Source organism: Podarcis vaucheri (genome assembly GCF_965113315.1).
Source record: "Podarcis vaucheri genome assembly, chromosome: 5".
NCBI lineage: Eukaryota > Metazoa > Chordata > Lepidosauria > Squamata > Lacertidae > Podarcis > Podarcis vaucheri.
This window is the reverse complement of record NC_138763.1, coordinates 6,655,635-6,683,626: the sequence shown is the minus strand read 5'-3', so window position 1 is coordinate 6,683,626 and position 27,992 is coordinate 6,655,635. Positions and strand designations below refer to the sequence as shown.

General features: G+C 42.2%; 1 protein-coding gene across 1 annotated transcript in view; it reads right to left on the bottom strand.

The window, feature by feature from the left end:
* The window catches only part of LOC309533139 (cytochrome P450 2J2-like), a 33,037-nt gene extending 6,156 nt beyond the window's left edge, over nucleotides 1-26,881 (bottom strand). Inside the window, exons 1-7 of the mRNA XM_082224319.1 lie at nucleotides 26,606-26,881; nucleotides 11,315-11,471; nucleotides 8,786-8,935; nucleotides 8,284-8,444; nucleotides 3,650-3,826; nucleotides 1,925-2,066; nucleotides 219-406 (exon numbers count right to left, since the gene is read on the bottom strand). Coding sequence (XP_082080445.1) covers nucleotides 219-406; nucleotides 1,925-2,066; nucleotides 3,650-3,826; nucleotides 8,284-8,444; nucleotides 8,786-8,935; nucleotides 11,315-11,471; nucleotides 26,606-26,875 — 1,245 coding nt within the window. The 5' untranslated portion in view covers nucleotides 26,876-26,881. The remainder of the gene's footprint in view (nucleotides 1-218; nucleotides 407-1,924; nucleotides 2,067-3,649; nucleotides 3,827-8,283; nucleotides 8,445-8,785; nucleotides 8,936-11,314; nucleotides 11,472-26,605) is intronic.
* Nucleotides 26,882-27,992: the final 1,111 nt, after the last annotated feature.

The following is a 27,992-nucleotide window of genomic DNA, read 5'->3' as shown; positions in this document are numbered from 1 at the left end:
ACACTGTTGACACTATACTCCTGACAAAAAAAAATAGCACTAGCCAATGGTGAAACAAGTCTGCAGATGGAACTCCTGCTCTTGTGTGGTTTTCTTGCTCTTCGGGTTTTAGACAACACAAGCTCCTGAATGGCTGCCTGCAACACTCAGCACACTGCAGCCCAGTGATTCTGTTTGTTCTTGGGATACATAAGTGAAGTTGTATCATGCTTCTATACCTTGGGAATGAGGAAACCGCAAATCTTCACATCCTCTGTACATAGCCTGGCAACCCCAAAAAGTAAGGTATATTTAAAGCGCTGTGTTTCATGAATCACAGCATTGATGTAGGGCAATTTCTTCTTATCTTGATAGCTGATTGAGTGAGTAGAACCTATGACATCGTCTATCTCCTTGTAGGCTTTATCTGAAGAGAATGATAGAAACATATGGTTTATTTTGAATATTGCACCCCCCCCCCGATGGACATTTATTTCCCATGAACCTATTCCATATGATTCTGTGAATGAGTCCCTGTTTCTTACATTTATAGCCCACCTATTCCTCCAAGGAGCTCATGTCAATGTACATGATTCTTCTCTACTATAGATCCCAGGGGTGAAAAGGGGGAAAGTGAACCTCCGCTCAGCTGTTTCTGGTTACTAGAGCTGGCTGAAGGGCTATGATCCAAGGCTGTCTGTTTTACACTTAAAAACAAACAAACATATCCTCCACACCACAATATTTCCTACTTTCTTTCATTAATCCTCTTTTCCTTACTTGATCTTGGCAAACATCAATCAGGGAAAGGGCTCAGGCACTTATTTCACAGCAGAGGCAATGATGGCATCTGCTGGGGACCTCTTGGCCAGTCCTCTGCATGGGATCCAACTGTTAGAGGTTGAGGTCCCTTTGCTCCCCCCCTAAAATATTTGAGGGGCCCGGACCTCCCAAAGTTGATGGATGTTACCATTCAAATGTGGACTGGGGCTTACTTGCCCCCTAATAATTTATTTGATTTGGCACCCCTGCCTCTTTATATCAAATAAATGAGCTTCTCTCAAAGAGAAAATCACCCGCTAAGCTGTGCAGAGGAAAAGGTGGCTTCATTGGCTATGTGTTAAACTGCCATTTATATTTCAAAAGATTCCAAAGTCCTTTTATCATGGCCAAAGAAAATGCAAAGAGGGAGTGAGTGAGCCCAGCAGAACAATGACCTCTTTATGCATCTTTCTCTCCCTTCCTTTGGCCATGCCGTTTCCCAATCTTCAAATTGACAGTAAGAGCTGTTCGACAGTGGAATTTGCTGCCAAGGAGTGTGGTGGAGTCTCCTTCTTTGGAGGTCTTTAAGCAGATGCTTGACAACCATATGTCAGGAGTGCTCTGATGGTGGTTCCTGCTTGGCAGGGGGTTGGACTCGATGGCCCTTGTGGTCTATTCCAACTCTATGATTCTATGATTCTTTGAATTGTCTTCCCTCTATTTGCACAGCCATTCCTCTCCTTCAGAAAACTTTAATTGACTCACTTAGCTTCATCCACTACCCACAACTGCCTCCTGTTCCAACTTTCTTACACATTCAGACCCTCCATCTCTTCCTGTCCCAGTAATAATAGATTGGAAGCTTCCTATGGGGACAGGGCATTCAGGGCATTTTACATTTCTACTTCTGTTGACCTTGATTTTAGGTTCCAGAAACTATGTAGAAAAATGTTGGTGGGGAAAAGGGTTCTTTCTTGATGAGTAAGTCAAAAGCATTTAACTTATTTTGATAACCCTTTGTCTTCCAAAACTTATATAATAAACTCACTTACTTTTAACCATTTCCGTTCCTTTAGGTTCCTTATTTTAGCACCTCATTAGATATGAATGAAACCTTTGAAGAATTACAGTCCACTGTCAAGAGGTCAAGAGAAGCCCAGGCTCCCATAGCTCCCTCTCTCACCTTGGATATCTGGATGACTTGCCAGGAGGAGAAGCGCCCATTTCAGAGAAACAGTGGTTGTGTCTGACCCTGCTACAAAGAGGTCAAAGATACACTGAGCCATGTTTTCTTCATTATAGTTAGACTCTGGGTCATTCCTGTTCTGATGTTGAAAATAGGGAAGGTGACATGTCATTTACATGCATTACGACCTGTCCTTCAGCACTTACTTTATCTACTTTCACCCACTTATTACCATACCACCTTGTTGTTGTTTAGTCGTTTAGTCATGTCCGACTCTTCGTGACCCCATGGACCAGAGCACGCCAGGCACTCCTGTCTTCCACTGCCTCCCGCAGTTTGGTTCTGACTCATGTTTGTAGCTTCGAGAACACTGTCCAACCATCTCATCCTCTGTCGTCCCCTTCTTATTGTGCCCTCCATCTTTCCCAACATCAGGGTCTTTTCCAGGGAGTCTTCTCTTCTCATGAGGTGGCCAAAGTATTGGAGCCTGAGCTTCAGCTTCACGATCTGTCCTTCCAGTGACCACCATACCACCAGGAAATGCTTAATAAGGGGTCAAGGGTCCCATCACACCACCTGAAGTGACATGGGAAGGTGCCACCACCACTGCCCTGATGATGATGCTTCCTCCCTTACCTGCATTGCACAGCAGTGCCTGCAAAGTGACAGCAGCAACAGTGGTATCCAGTAAGATCCTGTGAGTTTTTGATGAAACCTCACTGAAGCTGCCAGCACTGCCAGCACTGCTTCTTCACCAGTGGTGGACTCTGGCAATTTGGCTCCAGGGACCACACATTTGCTCCATAAGACACACTTTTTTCCTCTTAAAAAGTAAGGGGAAATGTCTGTGCGTCTTATGGAGCAAATGTGTGGTCCCTGGAGCCAAATTGCCAGAGTGTGTCACGCTCCTGGCTGCCCTTTGGGGGTGGGTGGGGAGCCGCGCTGCTCTGCTGGCAGCCTCCACTTCCCCCTGCAGCCCCGGGAAGCTTTGGGAAGAGCGGGCAGGCTGCGCGCAGATGCCCCGTGCTCCTGAGCTGCTCTTTGGGGGTGGGAGTCGCACTGCTCTGCCAGCAGTCGGGGCTTCCTCCTGCAGCCCCGGGAAGCTTTAGGAGGCTTTGCATTGCTTTTGCTGAAGCTAGAACAGCAAGAGGGATAGCCGCGCGAACGCTCTTCAACAACATTTGATTCAGAATATATATTTTTTCTTGTTTTCCTCCTCTAAAAACTAGGTGCATCTTATGGTCGGGTGCGTCTTATAGAGCGAAAAATACAGTAGGTGGTGCATCAACAGGGATGTCTCCCGTTGGCACTCCACTGCCCAAGGCTGTTAGCAATTTCACCCCTCCCAACCTTCTTTTTAAACCTCATTTGAACAGTTTGTTTTAATACTGTTGTTGTTGTTGTTTTAAAAAGCACATTTTAAAAGCCTTAGCCCCACCAACTAATTGACACACATAAATTTCCACTCATTCACACTTACATTTGGGGTTATGGAAATACCTGGCATTTCCTACCCGTTTCAATAGATGTTTATGGATGGAAGTCAACCTACTTTAGCAACTAAAATGACTATGAGGGAAATTTGGCGAAACTCGGTGTGCTTTTCAGCTGAGATTCAGAATAAAAATATTGGTGTCTTGGCAAGACATTAGTATTCACATGTAGGACGGAATATAACAATTCCTTGGATGAGCAGGATTCAGTTTCAAAGCAGGTACTTACTTTCTCCATCTCAAGTAGATAGAAATCAATGAAATCCTGTGGTTCATGCAGAGCCAGATTCTCTTTATGCTTCGCTATCTCCTCCTTTGCAAATGACACTACCATCTCCATGCAGGACAAGGCCTTCTTGTGGGGCCCTGGGAGATGTTTCATGAACCATGGGAATATTTCATACAACTAAAGGAAAGATAGCAAAAATGCTGTCATTACCATGAGGAAGCTTGGTCACATGTTTCATGTTTTGGATTAGCACTTTAATAATGTGCATAATCCTTCAGGGCTAGCATATTACTTTGAGTCTAACTGAGAAGAAGGTAGGTGTTTGCAGCTTCTCCTGAATCTCACAACAACTGGTTCTGGGAATTATCCCTAGCTGAAAATGTGAAAGAAAAACATTGCTCAATATATTTTCCAGCTCCCAGACTTCATTCCAATGAGGCATCTAATCATAGCCTGCATTTTTATCAAGGCTTATAGTTTGATTAGGGTCTGTATTTTAAAATGAGCTTAAAGATTTTCAAATGTTTTATGCCAGGCAGAAGACCAACTTCCTAAGTACTTTGGCAAGATGTTTATCCTCCTGGACAAGGGGGGCCCCTGATTTATAGCAGAAAACAATTCTCAAAGTCAAAGGGAATTACAGGCTGAAGACCAAGGTTACACTGACCCTACATAATTAATAGTTGGTAAACAGTAAAATAAAACCATGTGCCTTAAACTTGAGCCATATCTTCCTAAGGTTAAAGGCCAAGAGTAAATGGAAAAGAAAACAACTGGCTGAGAAGGGAAGTGTAAATAGAAGAAGAGGCTTTTATTTTGAGGCTGTAAACTGGTCCTTCCTTTACTTTGAGAAGGTTTATTATTCTAAAAAAGTTATCTATGATAATGTATGAAATATACTGGCTTAAATGTAATTATGCAAAGGATCTAGAAAGAAAGAAATGTTAAATTCTTATTTCATAGAGTCATATTGCTGTAGGAGACCAGAGGGGCAAACGAGCCCAGCCCCCTGCCAGACAGGAGACGCCATCAAGCACTCCTGATATATGGTTGTCAGGCCTTTGTTTAAAGACCTCCAAAAAGGAGATCTTTCATTGATGATGCATGAGAATGTGAACCCAAGATCCCTGACATCTGTCTAAGATAAAAATTTAAAACTATTAACCATCTGTTTTGGAGGGCAATAAGGCAAGGAGGAGCAAGGGGGCTGGACTGAGGGAATATAAGTGCTGGCCATAATGACAGGAGACCAGGCCAGAGCTTGGTAACCATATACCACTGTGCCTCTCATTTATTTGTCTGACAAATAAATTATTATTTTAATTTCTCTATTGCTGCGTTGAATATTTCATTCCAGCTAAGCGTTAACCACAAGCAGGGTGCTACACCAAAACTGGGAATAATCCCAGGACTCCTCCTGGAACAAGTGAGTGGTCTTTTTGCAGGAGGTGGGGATGGGTAGAGAATATGGCGCGGGGGGTGGGGTGGGACATTCAAGTCAGTGGACATTTAAACATGAATTTGTCTAATATGCAAGTTCAAACACAGCCATCCTTTGAAATGTGCACTTCTGCAATTTTTATTATTACTTATTTTATTTATTAAATTCCCCAGTTACCCTGTCAAATAATGCCCACCTTGCTCTGCAACAAATCTTTTAAAAAGAAAACTTTTCATTTTTTCTATTTTCTGCATTAAAGATCAATTGTATACCTTTTCTGAATACCATATATATATATATATATATATATATATATATATATATATATATGCAGGTTTTGGTGTCTTCGGGTGTCACCAAAACCTGCATTCCTGTACCCGTGAAAATCTACGAAAGCAAATATATATATATATATATATATGCAGGTTTTGGTGTCTTCGGGTGTCTTCCCGTGTAAGAGTCGGGGTGTCTGGGCGACGTTTCGACGAGGTCTCACTCGTCATCTTCAGGCTGGTGCTTTCGGCTTCTTGTTACTGGAACGAGAAGCCGTTCCAGTAACAAGAAGCCGAAAGCACCAGCCTGAAGATGACGAGTGAGACCTCGTCGAAACGTCGCCCAGACACCCCGACTCTTACACGGGAAGACACCCGAAGACACCAAAACCTGCATTCCTGTACCCGTGAAAATCTACGAAAGCATATATATATATATATATATATGTAGGTTTTGGTGTCTTCGGGTGTCTTCCCGTGTAAGAGTCGGGGTGTCTGTGCGACGTTTCGACGAGGTCTCACTCGTCATCTTCAGGCTGGTGCTTTCGGCTTCTTGTTACTGGAACAGAGCTCTGTTCCAGTAACAAGAAGCCGAAAGCACCAGCCTGAAGATGACGAGTGAGACCTCGTCGAAACGTCGCACAGACACCCCGACTCTTACACGGGAAGACACCCGAAGACACCAAAACCTACATTCCTATACCCGTGAAAATCTACGAAAGCATATATATATATATATATATATATATATATACAACAACAAAAAAGTTGTACATTTATGTGACAAGGGAAACAAAGTTCACAACAACAACAGCAAAAAACCCCAAAACTCATATATTCTGACAATAAATCTTAGTGTACAGCTAACTTCCTGTCGTCTCCATACTTCACTTAGTATTTACTAACTTATTGCATAAACATATCCATTCCTTTTGAAATAAAGTATTATTTCTCCTATATCCTTATTTCTTGCTTAATATAGCTACAGAGGATATTCAAAGGCTACGACCGAGTTCAAACTGCAACAACTGTTCTTAAAATATGTTTTAAAAACTTCCCATTTTGCAATACAATGGTACCTCTGGTTACGAACGTAATTCGTTCCAGAGGTCCGTTCTTAAGCTGAAACCGTTCTTATCCTGAGGCGCACTTTTGCTAATGGCACCTCCCACTGTGTGCACGCCTCTGACGCGTGAATTCCACTCGCATCCTGGGGCAAAGTTCACAACCAGGAGCAACTACTTCCGGGTTAGAGGAGTTCGTAACCCGAAGCGTGCGTAACCAGGAGCATTCATAACCAGAGTTACCACTGTAAATACTTGTTTTGAATTATCTTTCATTTTTTGGTTAATTTGGCTAGCATATTCAACTAATTTTTGTAACCATTCTGACCTGAAAGGGATTTTATCACTCTTCCAGTTAGTCGCCATTAGGATTCTCGTGGCGACAGTGGCATATAAAAAAACTTCTCTTACATTCCTGGGAATGTCTGGTCCTTTTTTATGAATGAGACTTTAAACGTTTTTTTTTAGTTCTATATAGATGTCCACCCAGAAGAGCTTCAGATCGTATAAATCTTTCACCTTTTTACCTTTTCTGAATACATGGAGGAACTAGAAATTGAAAGTTGGACTAATATAGGGTTGTCTGCCGTTTCCCAGGTAATTAGAAATGGAAATACTATGGGCAGGTGTGCCTAAGAATGCATATATTGTTGAAAACAATATACAAACGTGCAATTTACTGCTTTGCAAAAATGTGAATGTTAGGCAAATGTGTGCATTAAGAGAAATTAGCACTAAAATGCTGGTGAAATTTCATGAGACCTTTTTTTAAGATCAGAAATTGATGTAGAAATGTGGAGAAGTGTATTTGACACAGGAAAAATGAAAAACAGGAAAAATGAGAAACTGAAATTGACAGGTCTGCCCATATCCCAGATCAAAAGGGTTTAGTTGGGTCATTTAGAAGGGAGCTGCTTTTTAGCAGTGAGAGCAACCATTTAAAAAATTCTAGGAAAGGTAGCGTCTGCAGGGGGGGGTCACAGTAGGCACCACCATGGCTGCCACTGCTAAAGTCACTCTCCCCCCCCCCATTTGAAATCAGCAAATTGATTTTTCCCCCCCTGGAAAATCAGTGCACCTCTGTTGAATTTAGGGTTGGACTCTTCAACAGTTATTGTAGCACTCTTGAAACATGGGCATTTATGGCTCTCTTGAAATGTTTCCAAAATTTAGAGATGCTCACATCCTCCAATTGTAGTCTTTGCAGTGTAGAGCTTACAGATCCAGCCAGCCAGCCAGCCAGGCTTGCTGTCTTGCAGGATAATCCATTCTGTGCCTCATTAGTCCCTGCTTTTCCAAATTATTTCACCCACAGTCTCTCAGGGTTCTGTGGACATTGAATTTTGGGAGACAATATACCATATTAGGTCCCAGTGCCTCAGGAATATTTTGTCTTTCTTAAAACCTGAAGATCATAAACTGGTCCATAATAGGGCTGACAATATATTATCTCAGGTTCAGCAAACAAGTCCCATGAGTCTTGATATTCAGTGGGCAGAAAGAAAACAAATGTAATTTACTATGATCGCAACAAAACTATGTAATTCCCTTCTTGAGAAGATTATTATGCTAACCCTGTGGGCTCTAGACAACCTGTTTTGAAGGTCATTGTTCCACTTTTATCCCATCTTTCCTCCAAAGAGTCCCCTGTGGTTGGACATAGTCTCCTTATCTTTAGAATAATCTTGAGAAATGATTTATGCTATGAGATTGTAAATGGCCCTTATTTTAGATTAGATTTAAACCTAATCTATCTTCTCCAACACACTATCATAATGGATTCCAGAAGGCTGAATGGGAGCCCTAAGATCCTTTGGAGACCTCTCTGGCTCAGTAGGAATGAAAATGTCTACTCACAGAATGCTGGATGCTGCCTTGAAATTTTAGGACAAAATCTATGGTTTCTATCAGCTTCCGGAACTTTTCATCTTCAAGAGCAAACCGGTACCCAAAAACTACAGCACATATCACGTTGGAGACTGAATTAGCGATGGGCATGGAGGGGTCAAGTGGTTGTCCTGCAAAATAAAGTTATACCAATGTGAGTTCAGCTGCTCCTGTTCATGCTGAGAGTGGGATTTTATGGTGGTCAAGAGAAACCTGCTGTGATCTCCAGCACAATGGGGCAGTGTGTCTCACAGAAGGTTTGGTGGTTCAAGTCCACCCAGGGACAGCTGTGGTCAGGATTCCTGTATTGCAGGGGATTGGACTAGATGACTCTCTGGGTCCCTTCCAAGTCTACCATTTTGTGATTCTAAAGCATATTACATTCCTTTCCAAAATGGACAGAGGTAGTACACATAGATTTCTGCAGACTGGAAAATAAGAAAACCCATCACCATCATCTAGGATCATGTACCCTTTGAACTTGCAATGACCTCCACAAGCTGACGGGCCTCCTCTGCTATTTGGTGCTCCATGCCTTTCTTCCCCAGCCCCAGCTTCCGCATAGTAACCACTCCAAGCCGTCTCTGTTGCTTCCAGACGTGACCATTTGATAATATAATACCTATGGGAAATCATGGAGAAATTATTATTTACAGAAATTAATGTAAATAATTAAGTTGTCAGCCTGGAAGAAACTATGTTCACTGAAGTTAGTGTCCTTGAATTTAATAACTACTTAGTCTCTCTGAAGCAAAGTATTAGAAGATGATGCAGAATCCGTCTCAGAGTATTATATGGGTATCTCTACGATATTGGCGTAACAGAACCTCACTTTCTATTGCCTTTTGTCATTCAGAAATTCATTATTCATTATTGTGTGATAACAGAAGTCAGGTGGTCCCAGAAGTCCCTGCACTTTACATTATCAGAAAAACGTGAGATCTCCAGATATGTGATATCTACGATGGGGGATTTTGTCTAGCATTTAAAATCATGGAAAACTCAGGTGATACCTGCAAGTTCAGTCTTTGTTGCACAAAAAACCAGTGTTGATAAAGATAAACCCAACTCCTTCTGTGGCATTAGCTATCCCTCCCAGTTTGGTGTCATCTGCAAATTTGATGAGCATCCTCTCAATTCCTCCATCCAAGTTATTTATAAAGACATTGAACAACAACATGCCCAGGTAAGAACCTTGCAGCACCCCCTTGTACTCCTTTCCAAAGTGATGAGGAACTATTAATGAATTTGGGTTCTGTCAGTCATCCAGCTACAAATCCACCTAACAAGTACCTCATTCATCCCACATTTTAGCAACTTCCTTGCAAGAATATAATGGGGGGTTTTGTCTTTGACTTCTGGGAAATGAAATTGCCAGCGAGGCAATGGAGGAATTTGCCGGACCTTACATTCTTGGCAGAGTTTGAGTTCCAACAGATATCAGGGAAATTGAAGTCTCCTTTTTTGAATGTTTGGTATTCTGTTCTAGGGAGGCAGCATCTAAGTCTTCAGTCTGGTTTGGCAGTCTATAGCTGAGTCCCACAGTAAGGTGACTGATGTTTCTCTCTCATACAGTTTTTACCCATATAGTCTCAATCTGCTTTCCTTGCTCAAGGTCTCTTCAACGGGTGTGTATTTTGTATTGTTTTTGACTCTTATTTAGTTGTTGTTTCTGCACTGTTTTAAAACCATTTTAGCTGTTTTTATATATCTGTAAGTTGCTGTGAGACATTCATGCAGAAGGCAATTGATAAATTAATAAGTGACGATGATGGGGACTGCCCACTGGGTCTACCCTACGTAGGATTATTGTTCAGTACCACCAAACTCAGCTGCTCTCTATACTCCTTCCACATGTACTTGAATTCTTGTATGTGGTGCAATATCGCTTAGCTGTTACTATGCTATACACATATACCTATGTGCCTCTTAAATACTCCCCTCAGTTTCCCTGCTCTTGCCTCTCATTGGTTTCCGAATCCTGCACCTGTCATCTGGCACCCTGCTGATTTCAAGCCAGTAAGATTTGCTCTTGAAGCCCCTCATCATCATAAATTTAATGACTTTTTAAATCATTTATTAGTGCGTTTATACCCCATTCTTTCTCCCAAAGGAATCCCACAACTGCAAACAACAAGCAACACAACAACAATAAATATTTTTAAAAATTCAAATACAGATGCAGACTGGGAAAGTTCTCAAATGCTTCTTGGAAGGGGAAGGTCTTTGGAAAGTGCCAAAAAGACAACAGGGGACACACCTGTCTACTATTCAAAGGGTGGGAATTCCAAAGGGTAGGGACCACAACACTAAGGGTCCCATGCCTATATTGTGTGGAATGGGCCTTCTTTGATGGTATCTGCAGGAGGCCTTCACCCACAGAGTCTGGTTATTGACTAGGTATATAAGGAATGAGATGATCTTTTGAGTATCTTGATCCCAAGTTGTATATGCCTTTATACACCAAAACCAACATCATTAAATTATTCTGTGAGCCACCCCAATATTTTTTGACGAAGGGCGGTATATAAATTTAATAAATAAAATAAAATAAACCCAGTAGCTAATTGGCAGCCAGTGGAATTCTTTCAACAGTGGCGTAACATGTTGGCTGTTCCTGCCCCCATGAGCAGTTGACCCATTGCATTATTCATCAGCTACAGCTTCTGGGCTAATCGCAAGGGCAGCCCCTAATAACAAACATTGCAGTAATCCAACCTGGAGGTTACTAGTGCATGAATGGCAGTAGTTAGGCTATCCATAAAACACTTGCTAGAGGATTGGGTTGCATCTAGGTAAGTTTTACTCAGAGAAGACTCATGGAAATTAATAGACCTTCATTAGCCATGCACCTTAATTACAATGGGTCTACTGTAGGACTAGCATTGGCTCCAACAACCCATTTCCTGCAGTTAATAGAGAAGCTTTGTTTATCCAGACAGTCATTTAAATTTTTCTCTGGGGGAAATGCCAGTAGATTGTCTGATTCTTCACTACTCACCTTCTCCTTTTGTGCTAAAGAAAGCCGATACTGGTCGCTCGTCAAATTGTTCAGAGTGGTCAATGAGAGCTTCTTTCACTGCTTGGAATCCAGACAGGACTACAAGGGGTATATGTCCCATCCACATGGTGTAAACGTTTCCATATTGCTTTGCCATCTACCATTTGGGTCAAAAGAGAGGAGAGGAACGTTATGTTCAAAGTAAACAGGTGGCTATTTCAACTTAACACATGAGCTCCAGCCTTCCTTACCTCTACAGCTTCTCACAGCTTCTTTTGCCAGCATCTCCCTCCCTCCCTCCCTCCCTCCCCTCCCCTCCCCTCCCCTCCCAACCCATTTGTTTTACTCTCTCTTGCACATTTTGTGCAGGGATGTGGAAACTGGAGCCCACCAGTGACTGTAGAATTGCAACTCCCTGCCCATTGGCCATGATGGTTGGAGCAGATGGGCATTGTAGTCTGGAGGGCACCAGGTTAGCATAAACTGGGCTAGAGCATTGGGTCAGGTTTCTGACCCACGGTGGGTCACAGCAGGAGCATCGCCACCAGACAAATATATGGTAAGGAATTAAGAAGAGGTCTCCCAAATATATCTCTGGGCTAGAGATTATTACCAATTTCAGATGTTTTAAAAGTTATGTTCTTATCTGATGGCTGAGTAGTCTTGTATTCTTTGAATTGTTTTCTCTGGGGGAAAAATGGCTTATAAATGGCTTAAATAAACAAATAAATAAAAGAAAATATCAACTGACAAGGAGTGAATTCTTGCGGAGAAGGCAATGGAAAACTACCTGTTTTGATTTTCTATCTAGCTTAGATTGCTGCAATGTGTTATACATAGGGCTGCATCTAACAATGGTTCAGAAATTTCAGATAGTGCAGAATTCAGTGGCCAGGTTGCTCATCAGGAGAAGACTGTTTGAGCATATTACACTGATTCTGCTCTGACTGCATTGGCTGCCAATTAGTTTCTGGGCCCAATTAAAAGTATTGGTTTTGATCTACAAAGCCTTAGGATCTCAATACCTCAAGGACTGCCTCTCCCCATATGATCTGATCAGGACCCTGCAATCATCATCTGGGGCTCATCTTTGTGTGCTTCCTCTACAAGAGGTCCAGGGGATGGCAACACAAAAACTGGCATTTTCTGTAGTCTCTCCTTTTTGTGGAATGTTCTTCCAAGGGAGGTTCAGCTGATGCCTTCATTATACACTTTTAGGTGTTTAAGACGAAACTGTTGCTCTTCAACCAGACCTCTTGCTGATTAACATCTTATAGCTTTTCAAAATTTGTTTGTGGGAAGGGTTACTGGTTTGTTAGTTTTTTGTTCTTGTTTTTATCGTGTGTTTTATGTATGTTGTATTCTGTTGTTTCTGCGAGTGTTTGGCTCTGAGGCTTGGGTCCTCATTCCAAAGGCCATGTGCAGAAAGGGTGAGCCAAGGTCTAGGAAGATGATCTTTGTTGGCTATGAGCCGAGTTCAAAGGCGTGGCGTTTCGCATACCCTACTGGCAACCAGTCTAAGCTGCTTATTAGTGGCAGTGCTGAGTTTTGCGAGCAGAGTGGGTGGAAGCGTCTTCACAGAAACCCGGATGTTCTGTCAGACTCAGGTGAGGAAGAGGAGGAGGAGGAGGCTGAACCTGTTGCTGAGGTGCACGGTCCACAGCCACAGAGTCCAGAGCCGGGATCTCCAAGGCAGAGGCTCTGAACCTCTCCAAAAGGGAGTCCCAAGACCCCTCCACAGGTCTCTGTCAAGTCTGAGCCGAGGAGTGAGCCATCCTCGCCAGCAGAACCAGCTGTATGCCCGAAACGGCACAGCAGGTCAGAGGGGGAAGTTTCTGACACAGGGGATGGTAGGGTTGATCCAGGTGAATCAGGCGCAGTTCCAGAATTCACGCTGAGGAGGTCAGCAAGATCAACCAAAGGGAAGCCTCCTGACAGGTATGAAGCCACTAGTGTCTGGGTTGGTGTGGCTAGATGTGAGCCTGAATCCTTTGAGGATGTTCAGAAGTTGCCTCAGGAAGAAGCTAGCAAATGGCATGAGGCGATGCAGAAGGAGATGAACTCAATGGAGTCTCTTGGAGTGTTCTCACTCACACAGCTGCCGGCTGGAAAGCAAGCTGTGAGTTGCAGATGGGTTTACCGTCTTAAACCCACAGAATCTGGAGAACCACAGTATAAAGCGAGATTAATAGCCCGTGGCTTCACACAGAAAAAAGGTGTCCACTTCACAGAGGTCTATTCGCCAACCTCAAGAGCGGAGACTTTGAGAACGCTTTTGGCGATAGCAGCACAGAGAGGTTGGAAGGTGAACCATTTTGATGTAGATGTCGCCTACCTGAACTCAGATCTCCAGGAGGAGTTGTACATGCTTCCTCCTCCAGGGTTTGAAGTCAGTGAGCAAGTCGTCGTGTGGCGGTTGCACAAATCCATCTGTGGATTACGCCAATCTGCCAGGAATTGGAATATGTGCCTACATGAAGCCTTGGAAGAGCTAGGTTTCAGGAGAAGTGTTGCAGACAGTTGCCTGTACCTGAAGGGGTCAGGAGACACACAGCAAGTGGTTCTTGTGTTCGTTGATGATATCTTGATAATGGCACGGATTAGTGAACAGGTGGAAAAGTTTGCTAAGGAGCTTGGAAAGTGGTTCAAGTTGAAGCAGCTTGGAGATGTCAAATCGTATTTAGGCATAGAGATCGCAAGAGCAAGTGATGGAAGCTTTTTGCTTTGTCAGAAAGGTAAGATTGAACAGTTGCTTGAGAAGTTCAGGATGTCTGATTGTGCAGGTGCCAGGTCACCCATGGAGGCTGGATACGTGAAAGAATGTCAGCAAGCAGAACGTGTTGTGTTCGAAAATACTGAACACTTTCAGTCAGCTCTGGGTAGTCTGTTGTATCTGTCACAGTGGAGCATACCAGACATTGTGTTTGCTGTCAATCTGCTCAGTAGAGAGGCTTCAAGTCCTAGTGTGCAGGCCTGGAATGGTATTAAACGGGTGCTACGTTACCTGCAAGATACCAAAGATTTTTGCCTCAAAATGTCAGCTGAGGGCGGTGTCAAGCTGACCGCCTGGGTGGATTCGGATTGGGCTAACCTTCAGGACCGCAAATCAGTGTCAGGCCTAGTGGTGAAGTTTGGGGACTCAGTAGTTGGGTGGAGGTCCCGGAAGCAAAGTCTCATAGCGCTTTCATCTACTGAAGCTGAGTTCAGTGCGCTATCAGAGGTTTGCAGAGAGTTGGAGTTCTATGTGTGTTTGCTCGAGGAAATCTGTGGAGAGAATTGTCTGCCCGTTGTGGTGCATGAAGACAATCAACCGTGCCTCAAATTGGCTGAGACGGGGCAATTCAAGACGAGGACCAAACATTTGGACATACGTTTCCAGAATGTATGTCAGAGCGTTCATGAGGGGCTAGTTGCTCTGAAATACTGTCCCTCAACCAAGAACCTTGCTGATGGTTTCACAAAACCATTGACCTTCCAGAAGCACGAGGAGTTCTGTGAGGGTCTGTGTATGGGGAAAGCATTGTTGGCTATTGTCCCCAGATGCAGGACAAGAGGGGGTGTGGACTTTGGAACTGACAGGGTTAAAACTCCGTGGTGTCCTGTATCTGGGAGGAGCTTGACGCAGGGAAGTACGTCACAGTCTGTGTGTGTTCAGAGAAGTGCTTTCACTTCTGATTGAACAAGCAGCTTGGCACAGAAGCTGCGCGGATGTGCTTTTGGAGAGCACAGAGATGCCTGAATGTTCTGATGGATTTATTGCTTTGTAAATAAACGCTTCTAGAGATAAGAACCGAACTGTCTTTGGACTTGATTTATCCCTCATCTCACACGGATGCAGGACCGCTGTGACTCTGCTCCCTGCCCGGGTCAGCCTCAAGCTCTCGAACAGAGCTGCACAGGGGAAGCGCTGACTGGACGGCAGGATTAATTTCCCAAGAGTTTAGTCATTTAGTCGTGTCCGACTCTTCGTGACCCCATGGACCAGAGCACGCCAGGCACTCCTGTCTTCCACTGCCTCCTGCAGTTTGGTCAAACTCATGCTGGTAGCTTCAAGAACACTGTCCAACCATCTCGTCCTCTGCCATCCCCTTCTCCTTGTGCCCTCGATATGGAGCAGGAACTGGCAAGCCACTCCAGTATCCCTGCCAAGAAAACTCCATGGACAAAGACAACAGGCATGTTGTATGCTAACTTATAGAAAACACCTGAAGGCAGCCTTGTATTGGGAAGTTTTTAACATTTGACGTTGTATTATGTTTTTATATTCTGCTGGAAGCCACCCAGAGTGGCTGGGGATACCTAGCCAGATGGGTGGGGTATAAATAATAAAATTATTATTATTATTATTATTTATTATTATTATTATTATTATTATTATTATTATTATTATTAGGTTGTGAACTGCCCTGAGCTGTGGATTAAGGGTGATATTTATAAATTAAATGACTAATAATAGCTACATGTGAGCGACAAGCTCCTTCATTTTCTTGGAAAGAGATGATGAGCTCCTACTTCATTGCCAAGAGAACTTTTGTAGGGGTCAGATGGATTACCATGAGGAATTATAAAATATACATCAAGCCATCGTGTCCACGATGAAAGCATTGTGTTGACTGGGTTTGATATATTGACGATAATTTCTGATTAAATCCCATAAGATTCTACATTCATGCCCTTTTCATGCCCTTTTGCCTCTACTGCCCATTCCTCTCTTCTTCACGAGTCACGTACACAGCAGCTCAGCAGTTGCTTCACCAGGCAGGCATCCTGGGCCATAAAGATTGTGGGCAAGCTTATTTGAAGCAGCTCTCTAATGTATATTAATCTTAGGATGTTAATCTTAGGGCCAGGAAACAGATCTCACATGAAGGTGATACTGATTGCTATCCTCCTGGCCATCCGCCTTATCATGTGTACTGATTGTTTATTACCTCCGGGGTTGCCAGATTCTCTTCTTTGTACTTCTGTTCTTTGTTTACCCCAGAAATATTTGTGCTTAATTAGTTTTAGTAGTTTAACTTTCTCCCCATGTGGGTTTGTGGAAATACTCAGAAGAAATCTGATTGGTTATTACAAACACTCTGTAAAAAGTTCTTTTGTGAATACAAAAAGAACGGCTTGAGCCAGGGGCGGCTGCAGAATCGGACAAGCACAGAGAGACACGATTATACGCACCCTTCCCAGAGTCTTGCTGGTTCAAGCCTCTGTGTGTATTCTTATTAATCAGAGTTCAATCCTTCCTTTACTTTGCGAACGCAACAACTTTGTGCCCAGTAATCTGTTGGAAGGGGGGAGGTTCCCAGCATTCTAGGTCATAGGCAGAATACAATGGAAGAGAAGGAAGACAAGTTCCAGAGCTTATTCTAATAAACTGTTTGATTAGCTCAGCTTTTGTTTTGCAAGATGTGTTTCAGAGATAAGCCTCCGTAATCCAGCAGCTACAAGCAAGGTACACAGTAATAAGATTAAAACTAATGTAAAAGGACAAGGTTCTTATTAATATTGAAAGGCACAAAACCATGTAAACAAGATCAGTTATATTAGAATAATTAGGGCATGGGTAGTTAAGTGAAATCAGCAACATGCCAAAAAGTTGCTGCATTTTCTATATGGCAAGTGTTGAATTGTAAATAGTAGCAAGATCAGCCTGTGAACTTCCTGTCCCAGTGCCATTTCTTTCACAGTGGCAGTCAAGGGCAAAGTTTGTAATACAATGCTCTGGGCGAGAACCAAATTTGTCACCCCCAAATAGACCTTCGCAGTTGTGATAGGAATTTTATGGTCTTAGATATATGGTAATGTTCATAACTGCACATACATAGATCAACACAGGAAGACCAACCTGGAACCATTTTGATTCCTAAACTGACCAAATCCTTTCTCTGCAGGGTTAAACTGGAAAAGCCTCCCCATTGTCTCTTTCCTCACAAATCCTGTCTCAAGGATATGTCTGTTTGAATAAGGTGTGAGCCTGCAACCTGGCCCAGGAAATAAGTATTTTACCACTACAAAAGAATGGCCAGGCTCCCCAGGCAATCCAATCAAGTAACTTGCCAGACAGGAGATAAACTGTGACAGGAGAAAAACAACATTTAAATTTCTGTGATATAGGTGGGATGTATCTGAGGGGTGGTCTTAGGTTACACCCCTTCTGTGATGTATGCATAATGTTTCTGGGGGTGGTCTTGATCTAGAGGATGGGAATTTCAAAAGTCTTTATAAGCCCTTGCACAGCAATTCTGGGGGGTCCTCTTCCTCTCCTGCGTGTGAGGGGAGCACCCTCTTGCAACAGATTAATAAAGATCAAGCTTACTAGCTGCTTTGCTTCTCAATATTCTCTGGTTGGCCTCTGTTATTTTCTCCTATCAATAGGGAACCTATGTAAGGACTCTATATGGGCTCTTGGATACCCCATAAGGGAAAAGGGCATATTTTTATTTACAACAGATGGCGACCACGCACAAAGGGACTTTTGGTTACCCGGATTCTGGAGGCGAGGAAGGACTGGTTATCCAGCGCGCACCAGGCAGTTTGCCAGGAGGAATAGCCAGTCCTCCATCGGTCCCAGGGTCTGGAAATAACTGGAGGTTCAGCGGGGCTAACCAGAGGAAGCAACGCTTGATCAGGCCGGCCTTAAACAACCAGTCAAGAGATTGTGGGTTCACCAGGAACAGCGCATGCGGAAGTGAGTATTAAGTAGGAAACACGGGTAGTGGGTTGGGGTCTCTAAACCACAGCAACCAAAATTCTTTAATTCTTCCTTTTCCCTTCAAATCTAAAATTTCTACTTTTTTCCTCATCTAAAAATTGCCTTCTCCTCCTTTCTCTCCCCTCGATCTCAATACCAGCCCTAGCCCTTCGGAGTATGCCCAGGCAAAATTTGTGTGTGACTTCTTTCATTTCCTTTCTACAGTCTATATGCCGACCTATTCCTTCAGAGTTTTGCCCAGAAAAAGGTCGAGCTTTTTCTTCTGTACTGAAAACTATAACTCCCAGGTGCAGCCGCACCTCTGCCATGGCGATCTTTGTTAGAGATGACCTGTGAGCAGAGAAAGCAAGGGCACCTGATTCCTTTCCTTCTTTCTCATTTCTGAGTCCCAATCTGGCACTGCGCTACGCAAGCGTCCAGTAGGGAACTCTCAGGTTAGATTGTAAGAGGCAGGAGGTTGCTGTGGGCTCCCTGGCTGAGTAATGACCAAAGGGGGGGGTGGAGATCGCTGACCGCACTGTTAGCTTAGTAGCCAGGAAAGGCCAACAGCTGTACCAGCCTAGTAAGTCAGGCCAGACGAACGACGGTGTGTCACAGTACTAATTCTCGGAGTTGTCCAAATTGAGTGTACTGTAGGTTATTTATTGTGTTTCCTGAAAAGTGGGGATAAAACCCTGACTGCAGTATAAAAGTAAAAGCTAGCGTTATTAAAAATTCTTAAAATGGGTGCACCTCAATCAAAAGAAATGAACCCGTAGACTCCTGATGGGAAAGAAGCCCAGTTGGTGCTTACTTCCCGCCTGGACTCTGACAGTCCCCTTCAATTTGTGTTTAAGAAACGTTTTTCCTGTGTTTAAATTGTACTTAGGTAACATCCAGCAGCTGCTTATCTTAAATGTGCCATCTAAAATAAAAGTGCAAGCTTGCTCCAAATTCTAAATCTAAGAAAGCCATGTTGGGCCTTATCAATCTTAAACAAGACAAATATGAGAATGAAGTGTGCAAATGTTTGTTATTTGAGAGAGGCTGAAAAGAGTCTTCCTCCTTGTATGTACTTCATTAAGCATATGCCTATGAAAGTATGGTCTTCCTTCTAAGAAAAATATCTGAGTCCAGTTTTAACTTTGATTTGGTTGGACAGAAGAGTTATTTTAAGCCTGCTGATATCAGTCTCTATAAGACTTCCTCTTTTCTTAGAAAATGCCCCCCCCCTTGTTTCATTCTGTCTCTTTCAGGTTTTTCTTCTTCTCCTTCTTACTTCTGTGCCAAGTAAATTTACTCCCGAGTAAGCTTCCTTTAAAGGAAACTGCAAAGGTGGGGGGGCATAGATTAGGCTTACTATTCCTCTGCAAATTCAGGAAAAATTGTTCACTTTTGTATTCCTTTTAAATCAAATCTATGGCTGTTTTAATTATTTGTGAGTGGTTATATCAATTGAATTAACTTTGCTTTATAAAAGATCCTCTCCCTATCTTAGGAAAAAACTGTTCAATTCAATCTTCCTTTAAAGATAATTTCTCTAGGAACTTGCATTCTTTAGTCTAAGGAAGCAAACTCACTCAAACTATCTCAAGATAAATGGGTTCTGTGTAAAGTTGGGTACCTTTATTTTCCTATTCCTTGGTACATGTGCATGCTTGCATGATAGGAGCATAGATGTTTCCTTTCCCAGTTGTGCATCTGTACTTAAATGTGTGTCTCTCTTTGGTAGTACTAACCTTGCTGTGAAATCTTGCTGTGAACCCTATATTTTGGAGGGTTGGACTAGATGACACCAGGATCCCTATCAACTCTCCCAATTTGTGGCTGTGTGGAAGGCCATGTGTCTGCAAGCATTGGAGGGTAATTCTTAAATTCTGGTGAGGTGATGAGTTGAAATTCAGCCTAGCTTTGCTCTTTAGTTTTAAAAGGTGCAAGGTGAAGCCGTGATGTTTTTGAAGCACAACTGGTAATATCAAGCATTTGAGTGATTACAGTATTTATCATTTTGTCTACTATTTAAAAAATCAATCTTAAAAGTCTATTCAAAGTTTAAGCACATAAAAATTCAAATAGTCAAGTAGAATGAGCCTTGGCCATCCATCCTGTAAATAAAGGGCAGAAAAATTTGTCTGCAAATGGTAAAGCTGAAATGACTGAGAACGTTAAAAAATCCTATGAATTCTGACTCTCTGGCCATTTTTACTCATAAATAAGAGAGCAGTTGATTGTTCCGCGAATGACCAGATAAAATGACCAATAATATGACCAATAATGATAGCCCTTTCCTGTACATAAAGGAAGCAGTCCCTTTGCTTGGGCTTACCCTTCCCTTCCTTATTCTAATTTAGCCAAAAGATGCAACATTTTCAATAGTATAAAAGGTTTGCTGAGACATGAACTTTGCACATGCACAGAGGCTAGATCAGCTTACAAAAAGAGAGAGAGAAAGGAGGGGGGAGAGAGGAGGTTTGGAGAGCGTGGGCTGCAGGGAGAAACCTATCCAAATTTACTTATGTAAAACTTGGAACCATTGAGGGAAATCACCCTTAATGTGTCTTTTGCTCCAGGGGCTACGTAAGACAAAAGGGTTCGCCTCCCCAATGGAATTTAAAGTTTATAAGTTGTTGTTTTGTGTGTGTGTGTGTGTGTGTGTGTGTGTGTATGCCTATACATTTTAGGAACAGCATTTCCTGACAGACCTCTCACATGAAATAATTTTCCCTTTTAACAGAGTGTCCTTTCTTTTCTCCCACAGCACAAATGATAATGAGGGGATGCAAACAGGGATTTAAATGCTCTATAAAAAGTAATTGCATTTGTATTTCTTTTCTTCTTTCTTCCCTTAAAGCTAAACAGTCACTTTCTTTCTGTTCAGCAAAACAAGTCTGAATCCCTGCTATATTAGTGACTTCCCTCTATCTCTTTGTGGCTTTGACATTTTTTTTAGGTTACAAATAATCTGTTTTCGTTTATTAAAATCAGTTCTTCCATTATATATATGAAATTAATCGAAGCACAACCAAACATTGTTTGTGGAATGGTATTTGTTTACCTTTTTGCCTGAGCATTTCTTATTAATTCTGTCATTTTGGCTAGTGCAAGGTACTTTGACAACTTTAAATTGCCATTCATTTTTTCTTGGTATTAACTCATTTCCCAGTATTCCGCTATTAATATTACAGCCGATGTTGTCACATCAAGAAACACTCTTTTATTTTCAATTGGGATGTTAGAATGCCAAAACAGATTACTTCAGGTTACTTCAGGTTTCTTATTAATTGTGTGTCTTAGCATTTATTTATTTTTGGTTCCTCATAGGTCATTTTGTGTGTGTGTGTTTTACTTTGGGGACATTTTCATCACATGTTGAAAGTCAGTTTCATGAAGTTCTTTTATCAGATAGCACATGGTAAATTTTAAGTCCCCCCCCCATTGTTTTCCCATTTTTTTTAGTCCAGTAGTAATCTGTGCGGTTTTTTATAATATCTTTGTATTATTTAATAATAGTTCTTTTCTGAATCTGATGTCTTTGTGTCAAGTCCGTTTTCATCTAACTGGTAATCTAATTTTTTGCTTTATTTTTATTTTTTAACCTTTCTTGTATTTTTTACAGTTCTCTTTCTCTACATGTGGAGTTATTTTTAATTAAGTGAAAGAAAGCTAACAAACTTAGCAGATAATAACAGTAATTATATGGAAATGTCATAATAATATTAAAATGAGTAAAATTCTTAACATGCTAAGATGTTATTATTTGCAGCTAATAACTCAAGGAGATTTTCTTGGAGGGGGCTTTTGCTCCTTCCTTTTCCTAACTCTGTCCTTTACGTCCCCCCAAAACCCTGCCCCCTTACAGGATATCACTTCTACAGATGTGCAATGATGAAAAGCAGCAACAACCCCTCAACTCAGTTCTTTGCCATCACAAGACCTGCAACAACAGACACCAGAGTTTTCAAAATGCCCACAGCTATCTCTTTCAAAGAATATAGACTGAAGGGGGAGTGGGGCTGACAAAGGAGGGTGGAGTTGAATTGCAAGGACATTTTTTTCACTTGAACCTCAAGCCTGTGCTCCAGGATTCAAAAGATACATGCGCAAAAGATCACAATTGTGTCAAGATATGCAACTGATATTTAATTAGTTTGTTTTGTATTATGTGTTATTATGTAAGAATGTTGAAATGTGTCTGACAGTGTGATTTCCACAAGGGGGGGCTATTTTTGTGTGTAATTGTTTTTATGTTTAATGTCTTATTCCTTACACCCCAGTGGAGGATTCTCATACATTTTATGCGTTCTAATAGATCAGGCTATTGTGTAGTCCAATGTTTAGATAACCACATTTCGTTGTCCTACCTGGCACTCTGCCAACCTTCCCTACCCATTTTAAAATGTGCTAAAACTCGCTTTACCAAGGAGAAGCTTCTAAGATACATGAAGGTGGATATGCTTTGGTTTAGCAGGAATGATCCCTTATAGAGTTAAATTGACTTATTTGAAGAAGTGCCCTTTTTAAGAATGGTTTTCTTTTAACAGATTGGTTTGAAGAGTTGAGAACCATGGGGCAAGATAAATTCAAATTGGACTCAGTTTGAATTGGGCAAGTGTATCCAGGCTGCAATTAGCTTTTTGGTCCTTTAAGTGCAAGTGAGCAACTTCCCATGAGTGCAAGACCACAGCCTATAATAAAATCCCATAGAAAGGCCAAGGCAAAGACATCTCTCTCATGAGATGTCCAAACCTGTGCCAGCTATGGTGAATGCCAGGCGACATGGTTAAATGAAAGCCCCGAGGGGATTCAACAGGATGTGTTGCTGTAGCACTATGTCGGTGTGAGACCACAGAAGAGCTAGCTTGACACCTGAGAAACACACAAAAATGGCGAAGGACAAAACACCAACTGCATTTTTCAGTCATTAGTGGACCTTCCTGCTAGGTGTAAAGCATAGAACACTATTGAGTAAATGGTCTCTCCCAAAGCGTTAGAATGCCACAAGTAGTAGTAGCAAAACGCAACATGTGTTATTTTGATATGATATATTTATACAAAGACATCCATTTACAACATACGATGTTATTATTTGTGGGGCAAAAAATTTTAAGAAAAATTCTAGCCCCAAAGGGGGGATAATGTGATAGGAATGTTATGGTCTTAGATATATGGTAATGTTCATAACTGCACATACATAGATCAACACAGGAAGACCAACCTGGAACCATTTTGATTCCTAAACTGACCAAATCCTTTCTCTGCAGGGTTAAACTGGAAAAGCCTCCCCATTGTCTCTTTCCTCACAAATCCTGTCTCAAGGATATGTCTGTTTGAATAAGGTGTGAGCCTGCAACCTGGCCCAGGAAATAAGTATTTTACCACTACAAAAGAATGGCCAGGCTCCCCAGGCAATCCAATCAAGTAACTTGCCAGACAGGAGATAAACTGTGACAGGAGAAAAACAACATTTAAATTTCTGTGATGTAGGTGGGATGTATCTGAGGGGTGGTCTTAGGTTTCACCCCTTCTGTGATGTATGCATAATGTTTCTGGGGGTGGTCTTGATCTAGAGGATGGGAATTTCAAAAGTCTTTATAAGCCCTTGCACAGCAATTCTGGGGGGTCCTCTTCCTCTCCTGCGTGTGAGGGGAGCACCCTTTTGCAACAGATTAATAAAGATCAAGCTTACTAGCTGCTTTGCTTCTCAATATTCTCTGGTTGGCCTCTGTTATTTTCTCCTACCAATAGGGAACCTATGTAAGGACTCTATATGGGCTCTTGGGTACCCCATAAGGGAAAAGGGCATATTTTTATTTACAACACAGTTAAGGATCTTCTCAGTTTTGCACACACAACCTTGGTGCCCTCAGTGCTGGACCTCAGTGGAGTCTGAATGATGGGGGCAGAGGCGCTCCTTCAGGTATACTGGGCCGAGGCCATTTAAAGCTTTAAAGGTCAGCACCAACACTTTGAATTGTGCTCAGAAATGTACTGGGAACCAATGTAGGTCTGGTGCAATATGGTCTCAGCTGCCACTCCCAGTCACCAGTCTGGCTGCCGCATTCTGGATTGGTTATAATTTCTGGGTCACCTTCAAAGGTACATAGAGTGCATTGCAGGAATCCAAGCAGGAGATAACTAGAGCACGCACCACTCTGGTGAGACAGTCTGCAGGCAAGTAGGGCCTCAGCCTGCATACCAGATGGAGATATGGGACAGCTGCCCTGGACACAGAATTGACCTGCACCTCCATGGAAAATTGTCAGTCCAAAATGACTCCCAGGCTGCACACCTGGTCTTTCAGGAGTACAGTTACCCCATTCAGGATACCTGCTCGCCCCCTGCCCTCCAAAAACAGTACTTCTGTATTGTCAGGATTTAGCCTCAATCTGTTAGCTGCCATCCAACCTCCAACCAATCTGAGTAGGCTGAAAGCAAAGAGTAAGGTTACCGTAACTTCTGTCATAGAGCTTCAGTATGCTGACAACAACGTAGTGTGCACACACACAGAGGATGACCTCCAAACCATCTTAAATATCTTCACAGAAGCTTACAAAAATCTTGGCCTATCGCTCAACATCCAAAAACCAAAAAAACCAAAGTGCTGCACCAAAAAGTACAAAACAACCCCTCTGCAGCACCACAAGTCCAACTCAATGGTGCAATGTTGGAAAATGTTGATCATTTCTCCTACCTGGGCAATTATCTTTCCACAAGGCCTGACATTGATGCCAAAATCCACCATCGCCTGAGCCCTGTGAGTGCAGCATTCTCCCAGCTGAAGTGTAGAGTGTTTAAGGACCAGGACATTCGCAGGGATATCAAAATGCTTGTTTACAAAGCTATTGTACTACCAAACTTACTGCATGCTTGTGAAACATGGACCACTTATAAATGCCATCTCCAATTCCTCGAAAGATTCCATCAATGGTGTCTCAAAATGTTTTTACACTTCACTTGGGAAGACAGGCAAACTAATGCCAGTGTACCGGAAGAAGCAAAGATCACCATTGTCGAAGCAATGATTCTTCAACATCAACTTCATTGGACTGGTCATCTTCCAAAGCGACTACTCTATTCTGAACTAAAAAATGGAAAGTGTAATGCCAGTGGTCAACAGAAGAGCCTTAAAGACTCTCTCAAGGCAAATCTTAAAAACGTAGTATAAACACTGACAACTGGGAAACAGTGGCCTGCGAGCTCTCCAGTTGGAGAACAGCCTTTACCAAAGGTGTCATGGGCTTTGAAGACACTCAAACTCAAGACAAAAGGGAGAAACTTGCTAAGAGGAAGGCATGCTTGGCAACCCTCGTCATGATCAACTCCCACCCAGAAACCTATGTCCCCATTGTGGAAGGTTGTATGGATCCAGATAAGTCTCCACAGTCACTTACAGACTCACTGTTAAGTCTATGTTCATGGAAGACAAACTTACTTAGCTACAGGTGATGGAAGAAGAAGGAGGAGGAGTTGCTCTTGGTGAGATTATTACCTGGAGATTAGTGTTTACTGCCGAGATCCATTAAGAATGATTTGCTATTTTATTAAAAGTGTTTCTAGTTTGAGTGACCAATATGAAGATTTTCCAAGGCTTAAGAAATTGAGTAGCATATGCAGGTTAGTATCTGTTGAAAGGTTGCCATGAATGAATGCTGCGGACCTACGTTCCCTGTCATTTTTTCATGCCTTTTCTTAAATGTATCTGTTTGGTGCTGTGGGGTTTAGATATGATGTGCATATGCACCAGAAGTGATAGCTCCAAAAGACTTGGAAAATGCGGGCAAAGATTTTCATGTTAAATCTCTGGTTGGTCATAATCATAAGTGTTATGCGCTTCCTCAGTGTAACAGTATACAACTTACATTTCTGATTTGTGATTTTTGAATGGACATTTTCATCTTTTATACGGTTTTGTGGTTTTCAGTATTATTAATAATGACCTTTCATATTATTACTATTATTTGTATTGCGGATAGCTTCTGACAAAGGAATGATTTGCTCTAGGAAATTGCTCTAGGAAACAAAAGAAGTTTATCTCTAAAATGCATCCAACTAAACATACAGTTAGGCTAAATAAACAGTCCATTACAAGAAATTCAAGAGCCCCAAATCCTCCTCTTCTTCCATCATCATTCTAGCAAACTTTTATCTGCATGGCAGCTTCTAGGTCTGCCTGTGTATGGCCTATATAACACAGCAGCAGAGGCAGGAATGAACTAATTCAGATTAACAGATTCACAGAATTAATTCCAAAATCTCTGAATTGCTTTTGTTTTCCTTTGTTTGTTTGTTTATTAAATTTGTTAGTTAATTTTACTTGCCCTTATTATACCTGAAAGTAGTTTGTAAAAATTCTAGGTGACTTGAAAAGGAATTAAGTTACTTTTGCAATGGAACCTTGGATGATTTTTAATTAAATTCAGTTTTAATTTTAATTCAATGATTTTTAAGTGTAGGAGTTTCATCGCATTTAATTGTGTATTAAATTGTGGCCCTTGCAGTTAGCATTTAAACCCATGGTACTGTTTAAGCTTAAATACCCGAATGGTTGGGGAAAATTGATAAAACAATTATTGACATTAGACTGAGTTATTACTAAGAAGTACCTTAATGAAAGTATCTTCACGAAGCTTCGCCCCGGATTTCCACAAACCTCCAATGAGAGGAAGCGGAAAAGGTCCTGGAGGATATTGCCTGCGTGACCAGAGTTGTTTCAGGAAGCGCAGAATCAGAAGAACCACCAGCAGAGCAATCAAAAATGCCCGTATCTCCATCCTTCTCTTGCTGTCTCTTTCACCTTGTTTCTTTCTAGGATTCCTGGTTAGGTTCAACTCTCCTTCTTCAAGAGCTTTTTGATTCCTCAGAGACCTCGGCATTTCTCTCTCTCTTTATATACTCCATTACTAAAAGCAATTAAGCAACAAAGGTTCTGACACCCCATCTAAATAGCCCTGTAATGAGATCTCGAGGCACGCACCACAGCCGGACTCTATAATCATTCTTATGTGTGTCACTCAAATGTCCGGGGGGTGTGTGTTTAATATGAATTGCAATTAGAATTCTAGGTAGTGTAAGACTGATTTGTGCCACAAACATTCGGGGAAATGAATACCATACATTCATGAAATTAAAAAAGTATGTGAGAAAAGGCCTGCTGGGTCAGACCAATCAGTCCTATTGAGTGCAAGTGCCCATGGGAAGCCCTCAGGCACGACATGAAGGCAATATCCCTCACCCACTATTGTTCTCCAGTATTTGCAGCATCTGATCCTGGAAATCTGGCATTGTCCAAGGGTGCAATGGGAAGCCTGAGCCCCCCACCCACCCACTTGCTGCCTCCTTGTTCACGAGGTGGTTCCCTATTTTTCTCCCTTGAAAAGTACATAGAGCTAAAGGAGGAAGCTGGGACAGGGGCCTGCTTTCCCACATCTTCTTTCTGCTCCACGTGTACTGGATCCAACTTTGGAAAAGCAAAGTGTGTGGGGGCACATTCTCCTTCTCTCCTTCTCCTTTGGTGGTGGTGGGGGGCTCATCTGGGAGCCAAGTGCATGGTCTCATAGGCAGGGGTAGCCAACCTAAGGCCCGGGGGCTGGATGCATCCCAATTGCCTTCTCAATCCGGCTTGTGGATGGTCCGGGAATCAGCATGTTTTTACATGAGTAGAAAGTGTGCTTTTATTTAAAATGCATCTCTGGGGTTATTTGTGGGGCATAGGAATTTGTTCATCTCCCCCCAAAAATATATAGTCTGGCCCACCACATGGTCTGAGGGACGGTGGATCAGCCCACGGCTGGAAAAGGTTGCTGACCCCCGCGACTAATCCCAAATTCCCAAGATGTCCACGTCCATTAGTAGTGTATCCTTCACGAACTTGTCTAATATCCCTTTAAAGTCATTTAAATTGGTAGCATCATGGTTGTGTGAATGTTTTCTTTCTTTCTTTTTTATTTCCATGGATTTCTCTGCTTCATCTCTCAAATGCTCAGGGAAGTC